Below are 18,870 nucleotides of genomic sequence, written 5' to 3'. Positions count from 1 at the left end.
GTAGTGTGTGTGGCCTCCACGTGCCTGTATGACCTCCCTACAACGCCTGGGCATGCTCCTGATGAGGTGGCGGATGGTCTCCTGAGGGAGCTCCCAGACCTGGACTAAAGCATCCGCCAACTCCTGGACAGTCTGTGGTGCAACGTGGCGTTGGTGGATAGAGCGAGACATGATGTCCCAGATGTGCTCAATTGGATTCAGGTCTGGGGAACGGGCGGGCCAGTCCATAGCATCAATGCCTTCCTCTTGCAGGAACTGCTGACACACTCCAGCCACATGAGGTCTAGCATTGTTTTGCATTAGGAGGAACCCAGGGCCAACCGCACTAGCATATGGTCTCACAAGGGGTCTGAGGATCTCATCTCGGTACCTAATGGCAGTCAGGCTACCTCTGGCGAGCACATGGAGGGCTATGCGGCCCCCCAAAGAAATGCCACCCCACACCATGACTGACCCATTTCTTTGACCGTTTGATTTCACAGAAGTGTGATTGACTTGGAGTTACATTGTGTTGTTTGTTCCCTTTATTTTTTGGAGCAGTGTATTTATCTGTACATTGAATTGTATTTGTTGTTTTTTATTAGTTTTTTTCTCATCTTTCCAGTAAAATGCAACGAGCACTATCCGATGTGTGGAAACATTTCACTGCAGCTGTATTTTTATTTTATTTATTTTTTATGTTTTATTTTACCTTTATTTAACCAGGCAAGTCAGTTAAGAACAAATTCTTATTTTCAATGACGGCCTGGGAACAGTGGGTTAACTTCTCTAGGATAGGGGGCAGCATTTGGAATTTTGGATGAAAAGCGTGCCAAAATTAAACTGCCTGCTACTCGGGTCCAGAAGATATATGCATATAATTGGTAGATTTTGATAGAAAACACTCTAAAGTTTCCAAAACTGTTAAAATAATGTCAGTGAGTATAAAAGAACTGATTTGGCAGGCGAAAAACTGAGAAAGATCCATTCAGGAAGTAGGATTTTTTAGTTTTTCTATTCAATGCCATTACAGTATCCTTTGACTTAGGACTCAAATTGCAGTTCCTATGCCTTCCACTAGATGCCAACAGTCTTTAGAAATTATTTCAGGCTTGTATTCTGAAAAATGAGGGAGTAAGAGCAGTCTGAATGAGTGGACCCTGCCGTGTCACAGAGCTTTTTCATGCGCGCGCCCGAGAGAGTGCCTTTCTTGTTTACCTTTCATATTGACAACGTTATTGTCCGGGTGAAATATTATTGATTATTTAGGCTAATAACAACCTGAGGATTGATTATAAACATCGTTTGACATGTTTCTATGAACTTCACGGATACAATTTATATTTTTTTGTCTGCCTGTTGTGACTGCGTTTGAGCCTGTGGATTATTGATTTCTGACTTGTGTAACTCTCCTACTTGGCTGGTTACTGTTTGTAATGATTTGTCTGCTGGGCGATGTTCTCAAATAGTCTTACGGTATGCTTTTGCCGTAAATCATTTTTTAAATTTGACACCATGGTTAGATACACAAGAAGTTCATATTTAAACCTATGTAAAATACTTGTATGTTTTCTGAATTTTTATAATGAGTATTTCTGTATTTGAATTTGGTGCTCAGCAATCTCACTGGATGTTGGCCAGGTGGGACGCTAGCGTCCCACATACCCTAGTGAGGTTAATTCCCATGGAAAGTTTACACCTCTGAATATTCCCCAAAATGTGTAACCCTACACGTGACCCCTCCTCCCTTTTCTCAATTCTATAAATCTATTTTAAAGGAAGACAGAATAGTGTCTCACAAGATTAAAACCTCTAGGGTTTTCCTGAGTCTGCGAGGAGTGTATGTTTGTGCCAAAAAAAACAACATTGTTCCTACTCGATCAGGTGTAATGTGCTTCGTGATTTCCGAAATCAAAACCCCCAAATATATGTTATCTCTTGTTTCACTGGTTGTACTTTCCAATATGATGCCTTGTGACTGTGCTCTACCAAATAGTTTACTATTGTGGTGATGTCTGGCATGAGTTTCCTCGTCCCTTTTTACGCAAATAAGAAATCACTACATACTGTATCAACACAGACCCCCTTAAATTTACACCCTTTTAGCGATTGTTTTAATTCTCACAAGAATTATCCAACTATTCAATTATCCCAAAATTAGATCCATCGGAATGTAAAATTATCCGGGCATTGTTACTGGTCCCATGTTCAAAGACATGGGTAGTTGTCGTATCGCTTTTGATTCTGCCCGTGTCACCAATAAATATAATACTTTTCCCATCGTAAATTTAGCCAGTGGTGCCCCTCTACACTCAATTTTCAAATGACCAATGGCCCAACACACTACGCTAATAAACCATACTAATATACACTACCGTTCCAAAGTTTGGGGTCCCTTAGAAATGTCCCACATTTTTTGTCCATTAATTAAATACAGTGTAGACATTGTTAATGTTGTAAATGACTGTTGTAGCTGGAGAGGGATGATTTTTAATGGAATATCTACATTGGCGTACAGGCCCATTATCAGCAACCAACACTCCTGTTTTCCCATGTTCTTAAAAGCGTTGGTGACTTACTGTGTTGCTGGCAACTATTTTATTTTACGTTCAATTTTGTTATTTTCCCCCGACATTTACTGACAACTTCCATATTCAACGGGTGTTGAGCGTTTGTAAATTCATCAGTTATTCTGCACTCTGGTGCATTCAGATGAGTGCTCTGAAATCCGAGCAGATAGCCTGAGTGAATTCACGAAGCACCCAAATTAACAATGTCCGATGAGAATACACAATGACTATATCATTTAGGTAAGAATGACGTAAATAATGAAGTCAATACACTTTGGGTAGTTAGATGGCATATAGTTAATATACTAGAAAGTTTGATGTATTAGTAGCCAACGAACGTTAGGTAGCTAACATATATTACCGGTACATACTGCTGTAATGATATGCTATGCGGATCATACGGATGGCGTAACTAACAAATTGTCATAATTAGTTAAAGCAATGGATTTGTATCCACTCTCGCATATTTCCCGTCAGCAGGGAAATGCTGCCCAGTTTGATCCATAATTGGATTTTTTCCATATTCGAGCCGAATTGGTAGAATACTCTTGTGCATATTTTAGTGCCTCTATGGTTTTGCTATAGTTTTACCTCTTCCTGACCATGGCCAGAGTGTTTAGATTTACTCACTCACTGCTCTTAATTCTAAGGTAGTGATACCCAATTCCCCAGAGTGTAGTTATAGTATTTGTGCCTTTTAATTGGTAACGGTTTTGATACCTTGTATTAGAAACAATACTGGAACTTCTGCCAATTTTATTACTGGAGGATGTGTTCCTTTATTCGATCACACTGTGCATCCAGTCGGGCTGATAGGGTCAATCATCCATCCATAATATTAATCTCTCATCAATACACACACTTGGGAAACAAAAACAGACACACAAAACAAACCGTATTCGGTTAGGAACGTCTTCCGTTCTTGTAATTTGAAAAGAGTAGTTTCTTCTCCATCTAAATATATTTGAACCAGACGGGCTAAATCACTTCTATGCTCGCTTCGAGGCAAGCAACACTGGGGCATGCATGAGAGCATCAGCTGTTCCGGACGACTGTGTAATCGCGCTCTCCGTAGCTGACGTAAGACCTTTAAACAGGTCAACATACACAAGGCTGCGGGGCCAAACGGATTACCAGGACGTGGGCTCCGGGCATGTGCTGACCAACTGGCAGGTGTCTTCACTGACATTTTCAACATGTTCCTGATTGACTATGTAATAACATCATGTTTCAAGCAGACCACCATAGTTGCTGTGCCCAAGAACACAAAGGCAACCTGCCTAAATGACTACAGACCCGTAGCACTCACGTCCGTAGCCATGAAGTGCTTTGAAAGGTTGGTAATTTCTCACATCAAGACCATTATCCCGGAAACTCTAGACCCACTCCAATTTTGCTTACCGCCCAAACAGATCCACAGATGATGCAATCTCTATTGCACTCCACACTGCCCTTTCCCACCTGGACAAAAGGAACACTTATGTGAGAATGCTATTCATTGGCTACAGCTCAGCGTTCAACACCATAGTACCCTTAAAGCTCATCACTGAGCTAAGGATCCTGAGACTAAACACCTCCCTCTGCAACTGGATCCTGGACTTCCTGACGGGCCGCCCCCAGGTGGTGAGGGTAGGTAGAAACACTTCTGCCACGCTGATCCTCAACACTGGAGCTCCCCAGCGGTGCGTGCTCAGTCCCCTCCTGTACTCCCTGTTCACCCACGACTGCATGGCCAGGCACGACTCCAACACCATCATTACGTTTGTAGACGACACAACAGTGGTAGGCCTGATCACCAACAACGACGAGATAGCCTATAGGGAGGAGGAGGTCAGAGACCTGGCCGGGTGGTGCCAGAATAACAACCTATCCCTCAACATAACCAAGACTAAGGAGATGATTGTGGACAGCAAAAGGAGGACTGAGCACGCCCCCATTCTCATTGACGGGGCTGTAGTGGAGCAGATTGAGAGCTTCAAGTTCCTCAGTGTCCACATCAACAACAAACTAGAATGGTCCACACACACCAAGACAGTCGTGAAGAGGGCACGACAAAGCCTATTCCCCCTCAGAAACTAAAAAGTTTGGCATGGGTCCTGAGATCCTCAAAAGGTTCTACAGCTGCAACATTGGTTGCATCACTGCCTGGTACGGCAATTGCTCGGCCTCTGACCGCAAGTCACTACAGAGGGTAGTGTGTACGGCCCAGTACATCACTGGGGCTAAGCTGCCTGCCATCCAGGACCTCTATACCAGGCGGTGTCAGAGGAAGGCCCTAAAAATTGTCAAAGACCCCAGTCATAGACTGTTCTCTCTACTACCTCATGGCAAGCAGTACCAGAGTGCCAAGTCTAGGACCAAAAGGCTTCTCAACAGTTTTTACCCCTAATCAATAAGACTCCTGAACAGGTCATCAAATGGCTACCCGGACTAGTTGAATTGTGTGCCCCGCCCCCCCAACCCCTCTTTTACCCTGCTGCTACTCTCTGTTTATCATATGCATAGTCACTTTAACTATACATTCATGTACATACTACCTCAATTGGGCCGACCAAACAATGCTCCCGCCCATTGGCTAACCAGGCTTTCTGCATTGTCTTTGCTACAACAAAGACAATGTGCACAACCTGTCACAGAACAGGATTTTCTATGATGTTCAAAAGAAATTCAGTCTCACCCTTTATTTTGTCTGTTCAGAATGGCGTATCCACTCAATGACGCTCCCTGCCGGTCCGAGGCGGGTCCTTTTCTGCTCCGTTTTAGTCGGCATGTGGGCTCCCTTGCTCGCAGTTAACCTCGGTCTCCTCCCGCACAATCAGCATGCAGCGTTAGCAATCCCATCCTCGTCACCAAATTGTGGTAGCAATTCTGTAGGAAAAGAGAGACTGCAGATTCTTTCAAACAACAATTTTATAAGATTTGAAAAAATCATCACCAAGAATGTTTGAGTTGAAAACTTAACAGTCGGGTCTCTGCTTTTATAGAAAAATACTTCTTTCTTGTATATGTAGCAGTCAGCAGATCATGTGAAAAAAAGGTCATTAGTTGTCTGTGCAGATTTAAGATAGCATGAGGTTGATAGCCCGAGGGCTCAGCCATCTAACTGCATTCACAACAACAAACACTATATTGTACTCCTTTCTGCAAGTTTCCATGCATGTGACTTCCTGTAAATAGTAAACCCATAGGATGTCACATGCTGCGGTTGCACCCAAACGTCTCTTACCTATACGCCCAGTGTTATGACTAAGTCACACCAAGACAAGTTTATAAAGGTTAGAAAACACTAGCATATAACAAGAGACTATTCTTTAAGCGGTAAAACACGGGATAGCATGACTAATGATGTCATTTTCCACCACAGTCTTCACTTATGTTACCAACTCCATCCAGTCGTCCTCCATGTATTGTAACTGAGACTCTTTTGTCCCTGCAGGTGAGTGGGTTACCAGGTCCAGTGTTCAACATGGCTCCCTCCCACATGTTTGGAAACCGACTCAACCCTAACTCTGCCATGGCTGCCCTCATCGCACAGTCTCAAGCTTCCCCCGCAGGTTTGTGTGTGTGTGTGTGTGTGTGTGTGTGTGTGTGTGTGTGTGTGTGTGTGTGTGTGTGTGTGTGTGTGTGTGTGTGTGTGTGTGTGTGTGTGTGTGTGTGTGTGTGTGTGTGTGTGTGTGTGTGTGTGTTTGACCATGAATAGGCCACGGTCTACAGAGGGTTCAGAGGTCACAACACCAACTGACCCACTGCTCAGGTTACGTCACACACTCGCATGCATACACACATACAGCGCTTAGTGACCGGGGAGTGGGTGGTGAAGGTGGTGTACATATGGGGGTAGTGTGAGAACAGTGGGGGAGAAGTGGGATAAATAAAGGGGGAGGGTCAGGAGAAAATGGGGGAATAAAGTGTTTCCTGGTGTTTCAGTACTGCCTGCAGCCATTGGTCCTCCCTGACCTCTAGGGTTTAACTATATTGTGACTGACCGTGGGTGTGTGTGTTCTTTTGAATGACAGGCTGCTGGTGGAAGAATGGAAAGGGTTAAAAATAAAGGAAAATAAAAGAGGGGAAGGGTGTCTTAAGTGGAGGCGAGTGCATGCTGGTGTGTCTTTGCACATGTGTTTGTGTGTGCATGTGTGATTTATTACTCTCGTAGAGGAAAATTAAAAGAGACGTCTGGCCTGGAGGGAGAAGAGCGAGATAGCGAGAGAAAGTGTGTGTGTAAGAGAGAGACACACAATCACAGTGTGGTAAGTGTGTTATTTACTGTGTGTGTGTAGATCAGGAGGTAGGAGATGGAAACAGCATTGCAGCTCCAGGCTTCTCCAGACGAGCCTCTCCCAAGACCACCCTCTGTCCGCGGTAAGTAAACACACATATTTTCTCCCTTTTCCCCACACACACTCCCCCTATTACCAGTGAGCCCTTATTTACATTCCACACAAAAATATCTCTGCCCATCCCCCTCTCTTGAGGGTTTCCCTCCCACAAACACACTCTGGTTCTGGTCTCTCCCCCTCCATGAAGGCGTTTCTGTCACTCTCCCCCTGATAAAGGCGTTTCTATCACTCTCCCCCTCCATGAAGGCGTTTCTGTCACTCTCCCCCATAAAGGCGTTTCTATCACTCTCCCCCTGATAAAGGCGTTTCTATCACTCTCCCCCTGATAAAGGCGTTTCTGTCACTCTCCCCCTGATAAAGGCGTTTCTGTCACTCTCCCCCTGATAAAGGCGTTTCTGTCACTCTCCCCTGATAAAGGCGTTTCTGTCACTCTCCCCCTGATAAAGGCGTTTCTGTCACTCTCCCCCTGATAAAGGCGTTTCTGTCACTCTCCCCCTGATAAAGGCGTTTCTGTCACTCTCCCCCTGATAAAGGCGTTTCTATCTCTCTCCCATAAAGGCGTTTCTCTCTCCCCCATAAAGGTGTTTCTCTCCCCCATAAAGGTGTTTCTCTCCCCCCATAAAGGAGTTTCTATCTCTCTCCCCCCATAAAGGCGTTTCTATCTCCCCCCATAAAGGCGTTTCTATCTCCCCCATAAAGGCGTTTCTATCTCTCCCCCATAAAGGCGTTTCTATCTCTCTCCCCCATAAAGGCGTTTCTATCTCTCTCCCCCCCATAAAGGCGTTTCTATCTCTCTCCCCCCATAAAGGCGTTTCTGTCTCTCTCCCCCCATAAAGGTGTTTCTCTCCCCCCATAAAGGCGTTTCTATCTCTCCTCCCATAAAGGTGTTTCTATCTCTCCCCCCCATAAAGGCGTTTCTATCTCTCCCCCATAAAGGCGTTTCTATCTCTCCCCCATAAAGGCGTTTCTATCTCTCCCCCATAAAGGCGTTTCTATCTCTCCCCCCATAAAGGCGTTTCTATCCCTCCCCCCATAAAGGAGTTTCTATCTCTCTCCCCCCATAAAGGCGTTTCTATCTCTCCTCCCATAAAGGCGTTTCTATCTCTCCCCCCCATAAAGGCGTTTCTATCTCTCCCCCCCATAAAGGCGTTTCTATCTCTCCCCCCATAAAGGCGTTTCTATCTCTCCCCCCATAAAGGAGTTTCTATCTCTCTCCCCCATAAAGGAGTTTCTATCTCTCTCCCCCCATAAAGGCGTTTCTGTCCCTCTCCCCCCATAAAGGAGTTTCTATCTCTCTCCCCCCATAAAGGCGTTTCTATCTCTCCCCCCCATAAAGGCGTTTCTATCTCTCCCCCCATAAAGGAGTTTCTATCCCTCCCCCCATAAAGGAGTTTCTATCTCTCTCCCCCCATAAAGGCGTTTCTATCTCTCTCCCCCCATAAAGGCGTTTCTATCTCTCCCCCCCATAAAGGCGTTTCTATCTCTCCCCCCATAAAGGCGTTTCTATCTCTCCCCCCCATAAAGGCGTTTCTATCTCTCCCCCCATAAAGGCGTTTCTATCTCTCCCCCCATAAAGGCGTTTCTATCTCTCCCCCCCATAAAGGCGTTTCTATCTCTCCCCCATAAAGGCGTTTCTATCTCTCCCCCCATAAAGGCGTTTCTATCCCTCCCCCCATAAAGGAGTTTCTATCTCTCTCCCCCCATAAAGGCGTTTCTGTCTCTCTCCCCCATAAAGGCGTTTCTATCTCTCCCCCATAAAGGTGTTTCTATCTCTCCCCCATAAAGGTGTTTCTATCTCTCCCCCATAAAGGCGTTTCTATCCCTCCCCCATAAAGGCGTTTCTATCTCTCCCCCCCCATAAAGGTGTTTCTATCTCTCTCCCCCATAAAGGCGTTTCTATCTCTCCCCCATAAAGGCGTTTCTATCTCCCCCATAAAGGTGTTTCTATCTCTCCCCCATAAAGGTGTTTCTATCTCTCCCCCATAAAGGCGTTTCTATCTCTCCCCCATAAAGGCGTTTCTATCTCTCCCCCCATAAAGGCGTTTCTATCTCTCCCCCCCATAAAGGCGTTTCTATCCCTCCCCCATAAAGGCGTTTCTATCTCTCCCCCCATAAAGGTGTTTCTATCTCTCTCCCCATAAAGGCGTTTCTATCTCTCCCCCCCATAAAGGCGTTTCTATCTCCCCCCCATAAAGGTGTTTCTATCTCTCCCCCCATAAAGGTGTCTATCCCTCCCCCCATAAAGGTGTTTCTATCTCTCCCCCCATAAAGGTGTTTCTATCTCTCCCCCCATAAAGGTGTTTCTATCCCTCCCCCCATAAAGGCGTTTCTATCCCTCCCCCCATAAAGTAGTTTCTATCTCCCCCCCCCACATGCTTCAGCTCTGCACTTTCTTTTATTTTTGCTCGTTTATCTTTTTACAAAGATGGTTTGCATTTTTCTCTGTTTTTATGGTGACTAGCATGTGTGTGGATGTCTGGGAAAGGGATGTGTGTGGAGCGATGGGTGTTTTGGACACTGAAACTTTTACACACTTTGTGGGATGGGTAGTTGAAATCAACAAGATACTACTTTCAATATTTCTGGATGTTTTACAGTGCATTCGGAAAGTATTCAGACCCCTTCCCTCAGGTGCATCCTGTTTCCGTTGATCGTCCTTGAGATCAGGGAGGTTCTTGATCAGGGAGGTGACCAAGAACCCAATGGTCACTGACAGAGCTCCAGAGTTCCTTTGTGGAGATGGGAGAACCTTCCAGAAGGAGAACCATCTCTGCAGCACTCCATCAATCAGGCCTTTATGGTAGTGGCCAGAAGGAAGCCACTCCTCAGTAGAAGGCACATGGCATCCACTTGGAGTTTCCGAAAGGCACCTAAAGCCTGGGAGAAACTCCCTAAATACAGTTTGCCAAGCTTGTAGCGTCATACCCAGGAAGACTCAAGGCTGAAATCACTGACTCAAGGCTGAAAAGTTGCTTCAAAAAAGTACTGAGTAAAGGGTCTGAATGATTATGTAAATGTGATATTTCTGTTTATTTTTTTATAAATTTGCAACAACAAAAAATGTTTTTGCTTTGTTATTAAATCAAATGTTATTTGTCATATGTGCCGAATACAACCGGTGTAGACCTTACAGTGAAATGCTTACTTACGAACCCCTAACCAAAATGCCTTTTTTTTATGTGCGGGGGCACCAGTTACTTGAGGTAATATGTACATGTAGGTAGAGTTATTAAAGTGACTATGCATAGATGGTAAAAACAGAGAGTAGCAGCAGTGTATAAGAGGGGGAGAGGAACAATGGGGTGTGTAGATTGATGATCATTTTTTTATTTATTTAACCTTTATTTAACTAGGCAAGTCAGTTAAGAACAAATTCTTATTTACAATGACAGCCTAGGAACAGTGGGTTAACTGTCTTGTTCAGGGTCAGAACGACAGATTTGTACCTTGTCAGCTGCCCCCAGAATAAGGCTGTAACGTAACAAAATGTGGAAATGTGCAGGGGTTTGAATACTTTCAGAATACACTGTAAATAGATAGTACTATGTATAACTGCATAATGGAATCTGCTCTCTGTATAAGAATTTTTTTTTTTTTTAAATAGGAAAACACAGGATCTGGTCAGAGTGCATTACATGACCATAAGTATGTGGATACCAGGCGATTCCAGGCTGTATCACAACCGGACATGATGGAGAGTCCCATAGAGCGATGCACAATTGGCCCAGTGTCGTCCGGGTTAGGGTCTGGCTGGGGTTGGCCATCATTGTAGCCTAGTGATTAGATATTTGGACAAGTAACCGAAAGGTTGCAAGATCGAATCCCCGAGCTGACAAGATAAAATCGTTCTGCCCCTGAACAAGGCAGTTAACCCACTGTTCCTAGGCCGTCATTGAAAATAAGAATTTGTTCTTAACTGACTTGCCTAGTTAAATAAAGGTTAAATCAAATTAAAACATCCCAAAGGTGTTTGATGGGGTTGAGGTCATGGCTCTGTGCAGAACAGTCAAGTTCTTCCACACCGATCTCGACAAACCATTTCTGTATGGACCTCGCTTTCTGCACGGGGCATTGTCATGTTGAAACAGGAAAGGGCCTTCCCCAAACTGTTGCCACAAAGTTGGAACCACAGAATCGTGTAGAATGTCATTGTATGCTGCAGCATTAAGATTTCCCTTCACTGGAACTAAGGGGACTAGTGCGAACCATGAAAGACAGCTCCAGACCATTATTCCTCCTCCACCAAACTTTACAATTTGCACTATGCATTTGGGTAGGTAGTGTTCCTTTGCCTTTCGCCAAACCCAAATGTGTCTGTCAAACTGCCAGATGGTGGAGCGTGATTCATCACTCCAGAGAATACGTTTCCACTGCTCCAGAGTCCAATGGCGCCGATCTTTACGCCACTCCAGCCAATGCTTGGCATTGCGCATTGTGATCTTAGGCTTGTGTGCGGCAGCTCGGCCATGGAAACCCATTGCATGAAGTTCCCGATGAACAGTTCTTGTGCAGACGTTGCCTCCAGAGGCAGTTTGGAACTTGGTAGTGAGTGTTGCAACCGAGGACAGACTATTTGTATGTGCTTCAGCACTCGGCGGTCCTGTTCTGTGATCTTGTGTGGCCTACTACTTCGCGGCTGAGCCGTTGTTGCTCCTGGATGTTTCCACTTCACAATAATAGCACTTACAGTTGACTAGGACAGAAATATGATAAACTGACGTTTTGGAAAGGTGGCATCCTATGACAGACCCACGTTGAAAGTCACTGAGCGCTTCAGTAAGGCCATTATACTGCCAATATTGTCTATGAAGATTGCATGGCTGTATGCTTGATTTTATACACCTGTTTGCAAACTGGTGAGGCTGAATCCACAAATTTTAAAGGGGTGTACATATATATAGTGTATGTTGGCTTTATTCAGTGCCAAAATATTTTTCTTAACCAATAGGAGGACTCTGTATGATGTGGTTCTTTAGCGTCATGTGGAGAGTTGGCTTCACTCCTGCTTTGTATTCACTTGTGTGTTCTTGTCTTGACGTCACTTTTCCGAACGCTTTTCCGGCATGGCTTCTTCAGTCAGATTCATATTAATTATAAAAATGCAAATGAAAAGTGAAATGTCATGTTGGTACTTTTATTTGAAAGGATGAAACAAATGAGAAAATGTATTTATTTTAAGAAGAAAAAGGTTTCCTTCAGTTTGTTCCAAAAGGGAGAAAATATTTGCTAATTGAACTTTTCCAATGTGTGTGTGTGTGTGTGTGTGTGTGTGTGTGTGTGTGTGTGTGTGTGTGTGTGTGTGTGTGTGCCAACGAGAAGTCCGATGGAATGGTAAAAAGGCTCTCCCTCTTGTTTGTTTATTATTCCAGAACCGTGAAGTTCTCTCATGACTCTTTTTCTTCCCTATCTTCTGTCTCTCTTTCACTCATCAGTGTCTCAACTCACACAGAGTGATTTACTGCACCATGGGTTCCCACCACACACACCTCTCTCTCTCTCGTTTTCATTAGCTCACTTAAGGACAAATTGATTTGACATTCTCCATGTTTGTTTGATGCTATGTTTGGTTGTTAATATCCTTCTTTTTTTTTTCTCACCCATCCCTCTCTCCCTCCAGTTCTCCTCTAGGTGGGCTGCAGATCCGGTATGACCCAGGAGGGTCGTTGGGGTCAGGTTTGGGGGGGCTTGGGTCAGGTCAGGGAGGGGGAGACACAGTACCCCCGGTGGCCACCTCTATAGAACAGCTGCTGGAGAGACAGTGGAGTGATGGACAACAGTTCCTACTGCAGCAGGGAGCACAGGGAGATGGTGAGCACACACACCTACATTACTTTTTTCATCAAATCTAATCTACTCACCAATCATTGCATTGTTTGGATAATTCAATTTTATTGGTTTAATTTAGTTTCCTCTCTCCCTCTCTCGCTTCTCTCCTCTCTCTCTGCCTGTCTTTGACTCTCGCTTCTCTCCTCTCTCTCGCTTCTCTCTTCTCTGTCTGTCTCTCTCTCTCTCTCAATTCTCTCTCTTCTCTGTCTCTCTCTGTTTCTCTCGGTCTCTCTCTTTCTTTCTCTCTCTCTCTTTCTCTGTCTCTTTGTGTGGTAGTGTTGGGGATGTTGAAGTCCCTTCACCAGCTGCAGCAGGAGAACAGGCGTCTAGAGGACCAGATTAAAACTCTGACCATGAAGAAAGAGCGACTGCAGCTCCTGTCAGCTCAGCTGTCTGTGCCTTTCACCCCTACTACTGCTGCCCAAGGTACACACACACAGCCCTATTACTGCCTCACCTCGCCCTAACAAACACTCGTACAAACCTTCACTCTCATTGCCTGCCTGTGTGATGTTGTGTGTTTCAGATGTGAAGAGTGACTCCTCTCTACCCATACCTGCTCAGGTAAGGCAGTTGAAGCTCCAGCACATAGTGAGTGAACCCAGCTAGCACACTAGTTGTTATGCTGTCATTACATAGAGCTTTTGGAATGGTAAGAGATTGCATAGGATATATTGGTTAACAAAGCTCGCTCTCTCTCTCTCTCTCTCAGGATAGCGTGTCATGTGGTCGTAGTAGTGGTGGATCTACCTCTTCTCTGTCCACCCCCCCCTCCGTCTCTCACAGCCCCCCCCAGCCGCATCAGCTCAACGGGGTTGCCATGGGAACCATGATGCTGGGAGGTGGAGCCGGGCCAGGGATGGGGGGGATAGTGGGGGTTTTGAACGGAGTCATACAGACCACCTCCAGCCCTCACACATACACACATACCTCTGCACCGGGCACCAGCGCCACTCTGCCCATCTCCAGCTCCATTAACAACAGGTAGGTTGTTACACTACATCTGGCTGCCTGGTAGTCTGCATTTCTGGTGACCTTGTAGTCTGCCTGCCTGGCTACCCGGTAGTCTGCATTTCTGGCTATCTGGTAGTCTGCCTGCCTGGCTACCTGGTAGTCTGCCTGCTTGGCTACCTGGTAGTCTGCCTGCTTGGCTACCTGGTAGTCTGCCTGCTTGGCTACCTGGTAGTCTGCCTGCCTGGCTACCTGGTAGTCTGCCTGCCTGGCTACCTGGTAGTCTGCCTGCCTGGCTACCTGGTAGTCTGCCTGCCTGGCTACCTGGTAGTCTGCCTGCCTGGCTACCTGGTAGTCTGCCTGCCTGGCTACCTGGTAGTCTGCCTGCCTGGCTACCTGGTAGTCTGCCTGCCTGGCTACCTGGTAGTCTGCCTGCCTGGCTACCTGGTAGTCTGCCTGCCTGGCTACCTGGTAGTCTTGCCTGCCTGGCTACCTGGTAGTCTGCCTGCCTGGCTACCTGGTAGTCTTGCCTGCCTGGCTACCTGGTAGTCTTGCCTGCCTGGCTACCTGGTAGTCTTGCCTGCTTGGCTACCTGGTAGTCTTGCCTGCTTGGCTACCTGGTAGTCTTGCCTGCTTGGCTACCTGGTAGTCTGCCTGCCTGGCTACCTGGTAGTCTTGCCTGCCTGGCTACCTGGTAGACTTGCCTGCCTGGCTACCTGGTAGACTTGCCTGCCTGGCTACCTGGTAGTCTTGCCTGCCTGGCTACCTGGTAGTCTTGCCTGCCTGGCTACCTGGTAGTCTTGCCTGCCTGGCTACCTGGTAGTCTTGCCTGCCTGGCTACCTGGTAGTCTTGGCTACCTGGTAGTCTTGGCTACCTGGTAGTCTTGCCTGACTGGCCACCTGGTAGTCTTGCCTGACTGGCTACCTGGTAGTCTTGCCTGACTGGCTACCTGGTAGTCTTGCCTGACTGGCTACCTGGTAGTCTTGCCTGACTGGCTACCTGGTAGTCTTGCCTGACTGGCTACCTGGTAGTCTTGCCTGACTGGCTACCTGGTAGTCTTGCCTGACTGGCTACCTGGTAGTCTTGCCTGACTGGCTACCTGGTAGTCTTGCCTGACTGGCTACCTGGTAGTCTTGCCTGACTGGCTACCTGGTAGTCTTGCCTGACTGGCTACCTGGTAGTCTTGCCTGACTGGCTACCTGGTAGTCTTGCCTGCCTGGTAGTCTTGGCTACCTGGTAGTCTTGGCTACCTGGTAGTCTTGGCTACCTGGTAGTCTTGGCTACCTGGTAGTCTTGGCTACCTGGTAGTCTTGCCTGACTGGCTACCTGGTAGTCTGCCTGACTGGCTACCTGTCCTTCCATTCATTGAAATGTCTGTCTGTTTTTGGCTTTGAAATTGATTCCCTTATATTTTCTCCCTTCCTGCTTTCCTATTGGATTACTGCAGCTCAGTTACTGCTAAAAGCAGGTGAGTGTGTGTGTGCGTGTGTGTGTGTGCGTGGTTTTCTAACTGTGTGTGTGTATGTCTTTGTGTGTTTTTAGGTTGGGTGCCTTGTCTGAACAGCAGAGGCTCTTACTGCACCAGCACCAACTACAGCAGCTACTCTCTTCACAGCCCTCTGCGGTAAACACACACACCAAGCACCACTGTACTAAACACAGCAGGCTTATTTATCAGCGTTCCAAGGTCACATGATTAATTATCTCTCTCTCCCCCCTCCCTCTCTCTCTCCCCCTCCCTCTCTCTCTCCCTCCCTCTCTCTCTCCCTCCCTCTCTCTCCCCCCTCTCTCTCTCCCTCCCTCTCTCTCTCCCCCTCCCTCTCTCTCTCCCCCCCTCTCTCTCTCCCTCCCTCTCTCTCTCCCCCTCCCTCTCTCTCTCCCCCTCCCTCTCTCTCTCCCTCCCTCTCTCCCTCCCTCTCTCTCTCCCCCTCCCTCTCTCCCTCCCTCTCTCTCTCCCCCTCCCTCTCTCTCTCCCCCTCCCTCTCTCCTCCCTCCTCTCTCCCTCCCTCCCCCCATCTCTCTCTCTCCCCCCTCCCTCTCTCTCTCTCCCCCTCCCTCTCTCTCTCCCCCTCCCTCTCTCTCTCTCTCTCTCTCTCCCCCTCCCTCTCTCTCTCCCCCTCCCCTCTCTCTCCCCCTCCCTCTCTCCCCCCCTCTCCCCCTCCCTCTCTCTCTCTCTCCCCCCCTCTCTCCCCCTCCCTCTCTCTCTCTCCCCCTCTCTCTCTCCCCCCCCTCTCTCTCTCCCCTCTCTCTCTCTCCCCCTCTTTCTCTCTCTCCCTCTCTCTCTCCCCCTCTCTTCTCTCTCCCCCCCTCCCTCTCTCTCCCCCCCTCCCTCTCTCTCCCTCTCCCCTCCCTCTCTCCCCTCCCTCTCCCCTCCCCTCCCTCCCTCTCTCTCCCCTCCCCTCCCTCCCTCTCTCTCCCCTCCCCTCCCTCTCTCTCCCTCCCCTCCCTCCCTCTCTCTCCCCTCCCTCTCTCTCCCCCCTCCCTCTCTCTCTCCCCCTCCCTCTCTCTCTCCCCCTCCCTCTCTCTCTCTCCCCCTCCCTCTCTCTCTCCCCCTCCCTCTCTCTCCCCCCCCCCTCTCTCCTCCCCTCCCTCTCTCTCTCTCGCTCCCCCCTTCCCCCATCCCTCTCTCCCCCTCCCTCTCTCCCCCATCCCTCTCTCCCCCCCTCTCCTCCCTCCCTCTAGGAACAGCAGCAGGTGTTGTTTTACCAGTTGATGCAGCAACAACAGGACCTCCATCAACTTCAATCTCTCTCCACCTCCTCCCAGCATCCCTCCATCCCTCTCTCTTCCACTCAGCTGCCCATCACCTCCCTCCTTTCCTCCTCCCACGTCCACGGCCAGGGCACCATCACCGCCAACCCCTTCCTGGCACTGCACACACACTCACACCCTGATACACACACACACGCCACTGCACAGAAACCCCGGCTGGCTGAAAAGGCTGTGGGCCTCACTGGACAGGAGAAGACCTGACCCACAAAACAGCTCTCTCACTTTTTCTGTTGCGCATTCTCTTTTTCTCTCTCTCCTCTATCCATCTCTCTCTCTATCCATCTCTCTATCTCTCAGGGGTCTCCACAATCATATGAACTCTGATCAGTGCTGTGCTTTCAGCACACAAGTTAGCCCACATAGAACTACAATTACTACAAACTACAAAAATATCAGGACACTAACACAGCTGACTGATGACTCATAGCTCTGCTGGAGAGATGAGGTCTGGGAACTATGACATTGTAGTTTTAGGAGAGGCAGGAGTCCTGCACTGGACATGTAACTGCTGTTACCTCTGTCTGTCTGAGCATAAGACCTAACCAGCGACCACTCTCTAATGTAAGACTGACTGACCGCTCAGCTATGGAAGCCTTGCTATGACTGTCTTTTTCTGCTCTACCTACTTCACACACCAGCCTATCAGGGCCCGCAACCTTCAGCATCGGCCAATAGGAATCCACAACAGTCAGTAATGGCAAGTCAGGGTCCATTCCCCAAGTGCCTAAGGCTGAGGGGGAGGGTTACTCATGCTACTCGACCTGTCAGTCATCCATTCTCACCATATTACTGGCTGTCAAGCTGCGTTGACCAGGCAAAAGGTCATGCAACACATTCTGAAAAGCTGGAAACCAGGAAATGTATTTTGCAGGGTTCACAAAATACCGAAACCAACTTTATGAATTCTGTTTTTATTTATTTAGCATTTCTTTATGTTATAATGGGTGCAGGATGCTATATTTTAAAAGTACCCACTGTTCTTCAAGAATTTGTTTTATACTGCTGTTTAAAGTTTTTCACACATCTTGCTGTTAACATTTTTGATGGGAAAAAAAGTTGTGTATTGATAAAGATTGAACTACTGGCGAATGGAGGTGGTTTGTGGTGGTGATGGTGTACATAGCTGTTATTGTCAGAAGAGGTGTGGGTTCAATGCCACAGTTTTGACTTTGTGTAAATAAATATATATTTTTCATTGCCTGTGGGGTGTAAATAAGTGATTGTGATTGGCAGTGTTGGTGTAAAGGATAGCCAATGAAGCCTAATTTTGTGTGTGTAAATCTTAGGACCAGACTACAGGCGATGGTGACTGGACACAAAGTATTAATTTATTTTTATATGTGCAGGGACATTGTTTTGTTGTTGTTTTTATTTGTTTTGCACCGTCATTTTATACTCCACCTCTGGGCACCATGTTTCCATCTGTGTTCACTTTTGTTTAGATCAATTTTGTACAACTGAAAAATCATAACCTCCTCAAATGTTTGTATTTCAAAACACCAAAATGTTCTGGATAAATAAAGAGACCGACTGATGGTAAAAAGAGTCAGCGTAGCCAGTGGGACAACATTATTGGAGTGAGAAGATGGTTGAAGCTTGATTAACAGCTCTGTTTAAGTGCTTTTTGTCAACAGCATTTTTACACTTTGGTTGAATAAAGAACAGATCTACCTCCTCTAAGCCTGCTGTCTAATAGCATGTTTCTCCTCTTTACCTCCATCTCTGGACAGATGAAAAGATGACACTGACTTGACTCTCACTATATCGTTAGCCGTCTTCTCTCGCTCTAGTGTTTAACAGTTTCTGAATGCTCATTTTATAGTGGTCCAGGGTCCCTTGCCCCAGCACACACACACAGTGCTCCTCTGTCCCTGATGACTTCCTGCTGCCTAGCAGCGTGTGGGTGTGTGTACAATTCCCCTACATCTGCTTCTGCTCGTGGAAATTAAAAGCTCACTTTCCCCTCATCTCAGCCCCCCAGCAACTCTTAAACCCCCCTCTTCCGCCCACTCTCTATCAGCCCTGTCACTCAAGTCCAGGCTGTTTAAACATGCCCCCTCCCTACCTCCTTGTCTACCACTTTCATTCTCTCCTCCCCTGTCTTCTCGACATCACCCCTTTCTCCTCTCCTCCCCCTCGTTCAATCCATTCACAGCATTCCCGTTCAGGAGTGGGAGCAGTGCTGGCGTCCATCATTGATAACCTCCCAGCAGCCACTGCTTCCCGGGGGGGGGGGGTATGTAACAGCTGAGGGAGGACAACCATGCTGGCCAACAAGATGCCTGATCAAAAGTCTCTAACACTAAGATCCAGAACATCAGGGTTGAAGGTTCACACACAATTGAGCTTTTTAGTCCAGGAGGAGGCTCATCTGGGCCCGGGGAACTCCCCAAATGTCCAGATGAAGAGCTTAAAAGAAGTCCTAAGTAAT

The 18,870-nt window shown here is 47.2% G+C and overlaps 1 protein-coding gene across 6 annotated transcripts in view; it reads left to right on the top strand.

The window, feature by feature from the left end:
• The window catches only part of mllt10 (MLLT10 histone lysine methyltransferase DOT1L cofactor), an 86,237-nt gene extending 68,118 nt beyond the window's left edge, over positions 1-18,119 (top strand). For 4 of the 6 annotated variants that reach the window (XM_052483628.1, XM_052483625.1, XM_052483629.1 and 1 more), the window contains 8 exons: positions 5,986-6,103; positions 6,830-6,911; positions 12,507-12,697; positions 12,992-13,141; positions 13,242-13,306; positions 13,428-13,699; positions 15,210-15,291; positions 16,350-18,119. In XM_052483628.1, the coding sequence (XP_052339588.1) occupies positions 5,986-6,103; positions 6,830-6,911; positions 12,507-12,697; positions 12,992-13,141; positions 13,242-13,306; positions 13,428-13,699; positions 15,210-15,291; positions 16,350-16,640 (1,251 nt within the window). In that variant the 3' untranslated portion in view covers positions 16,641-18,119. Of the gene's footprint in view, positions 1-5,985; positions 6,104-6,829; positions 6,912-12,506; positions 12,698-12,991; positions 13,142-13,241; positions 13,307-13,427; positions 13,700-15,114; positions 15,292-16,349 lie in introns of those variants that run through there. The other 2 variants (XM_052483626.1, XM_052483630.1) reach the window with 2 other exon arrangements.
• Positions 18,120-18,870: the final 751 nt, after the last annotated feature.

This window comes from Oncorhynchus keta, chromosome 28 (assembly GCF_023373465.1).
Source record: "Oncorhynchus keta strain PuntledgeMale-10-30-2019 chromosome 28, Oket_V2, whole genome shotgun sequence".
In the NCBI taxonomy this organism is placed as follows: domain Eukaryota; kingdom Metazoa; phylum Chordata; class Actinopteri; order Salmoniformes; family Salmonidae; genus Oncorhynchus; species Oncorhynchus keta.
The sequence above is the reverse complement of the archived record's forward strand: the minus strand, read 5'-3'. Positions and strand labels throughout refer to the sequence as shown.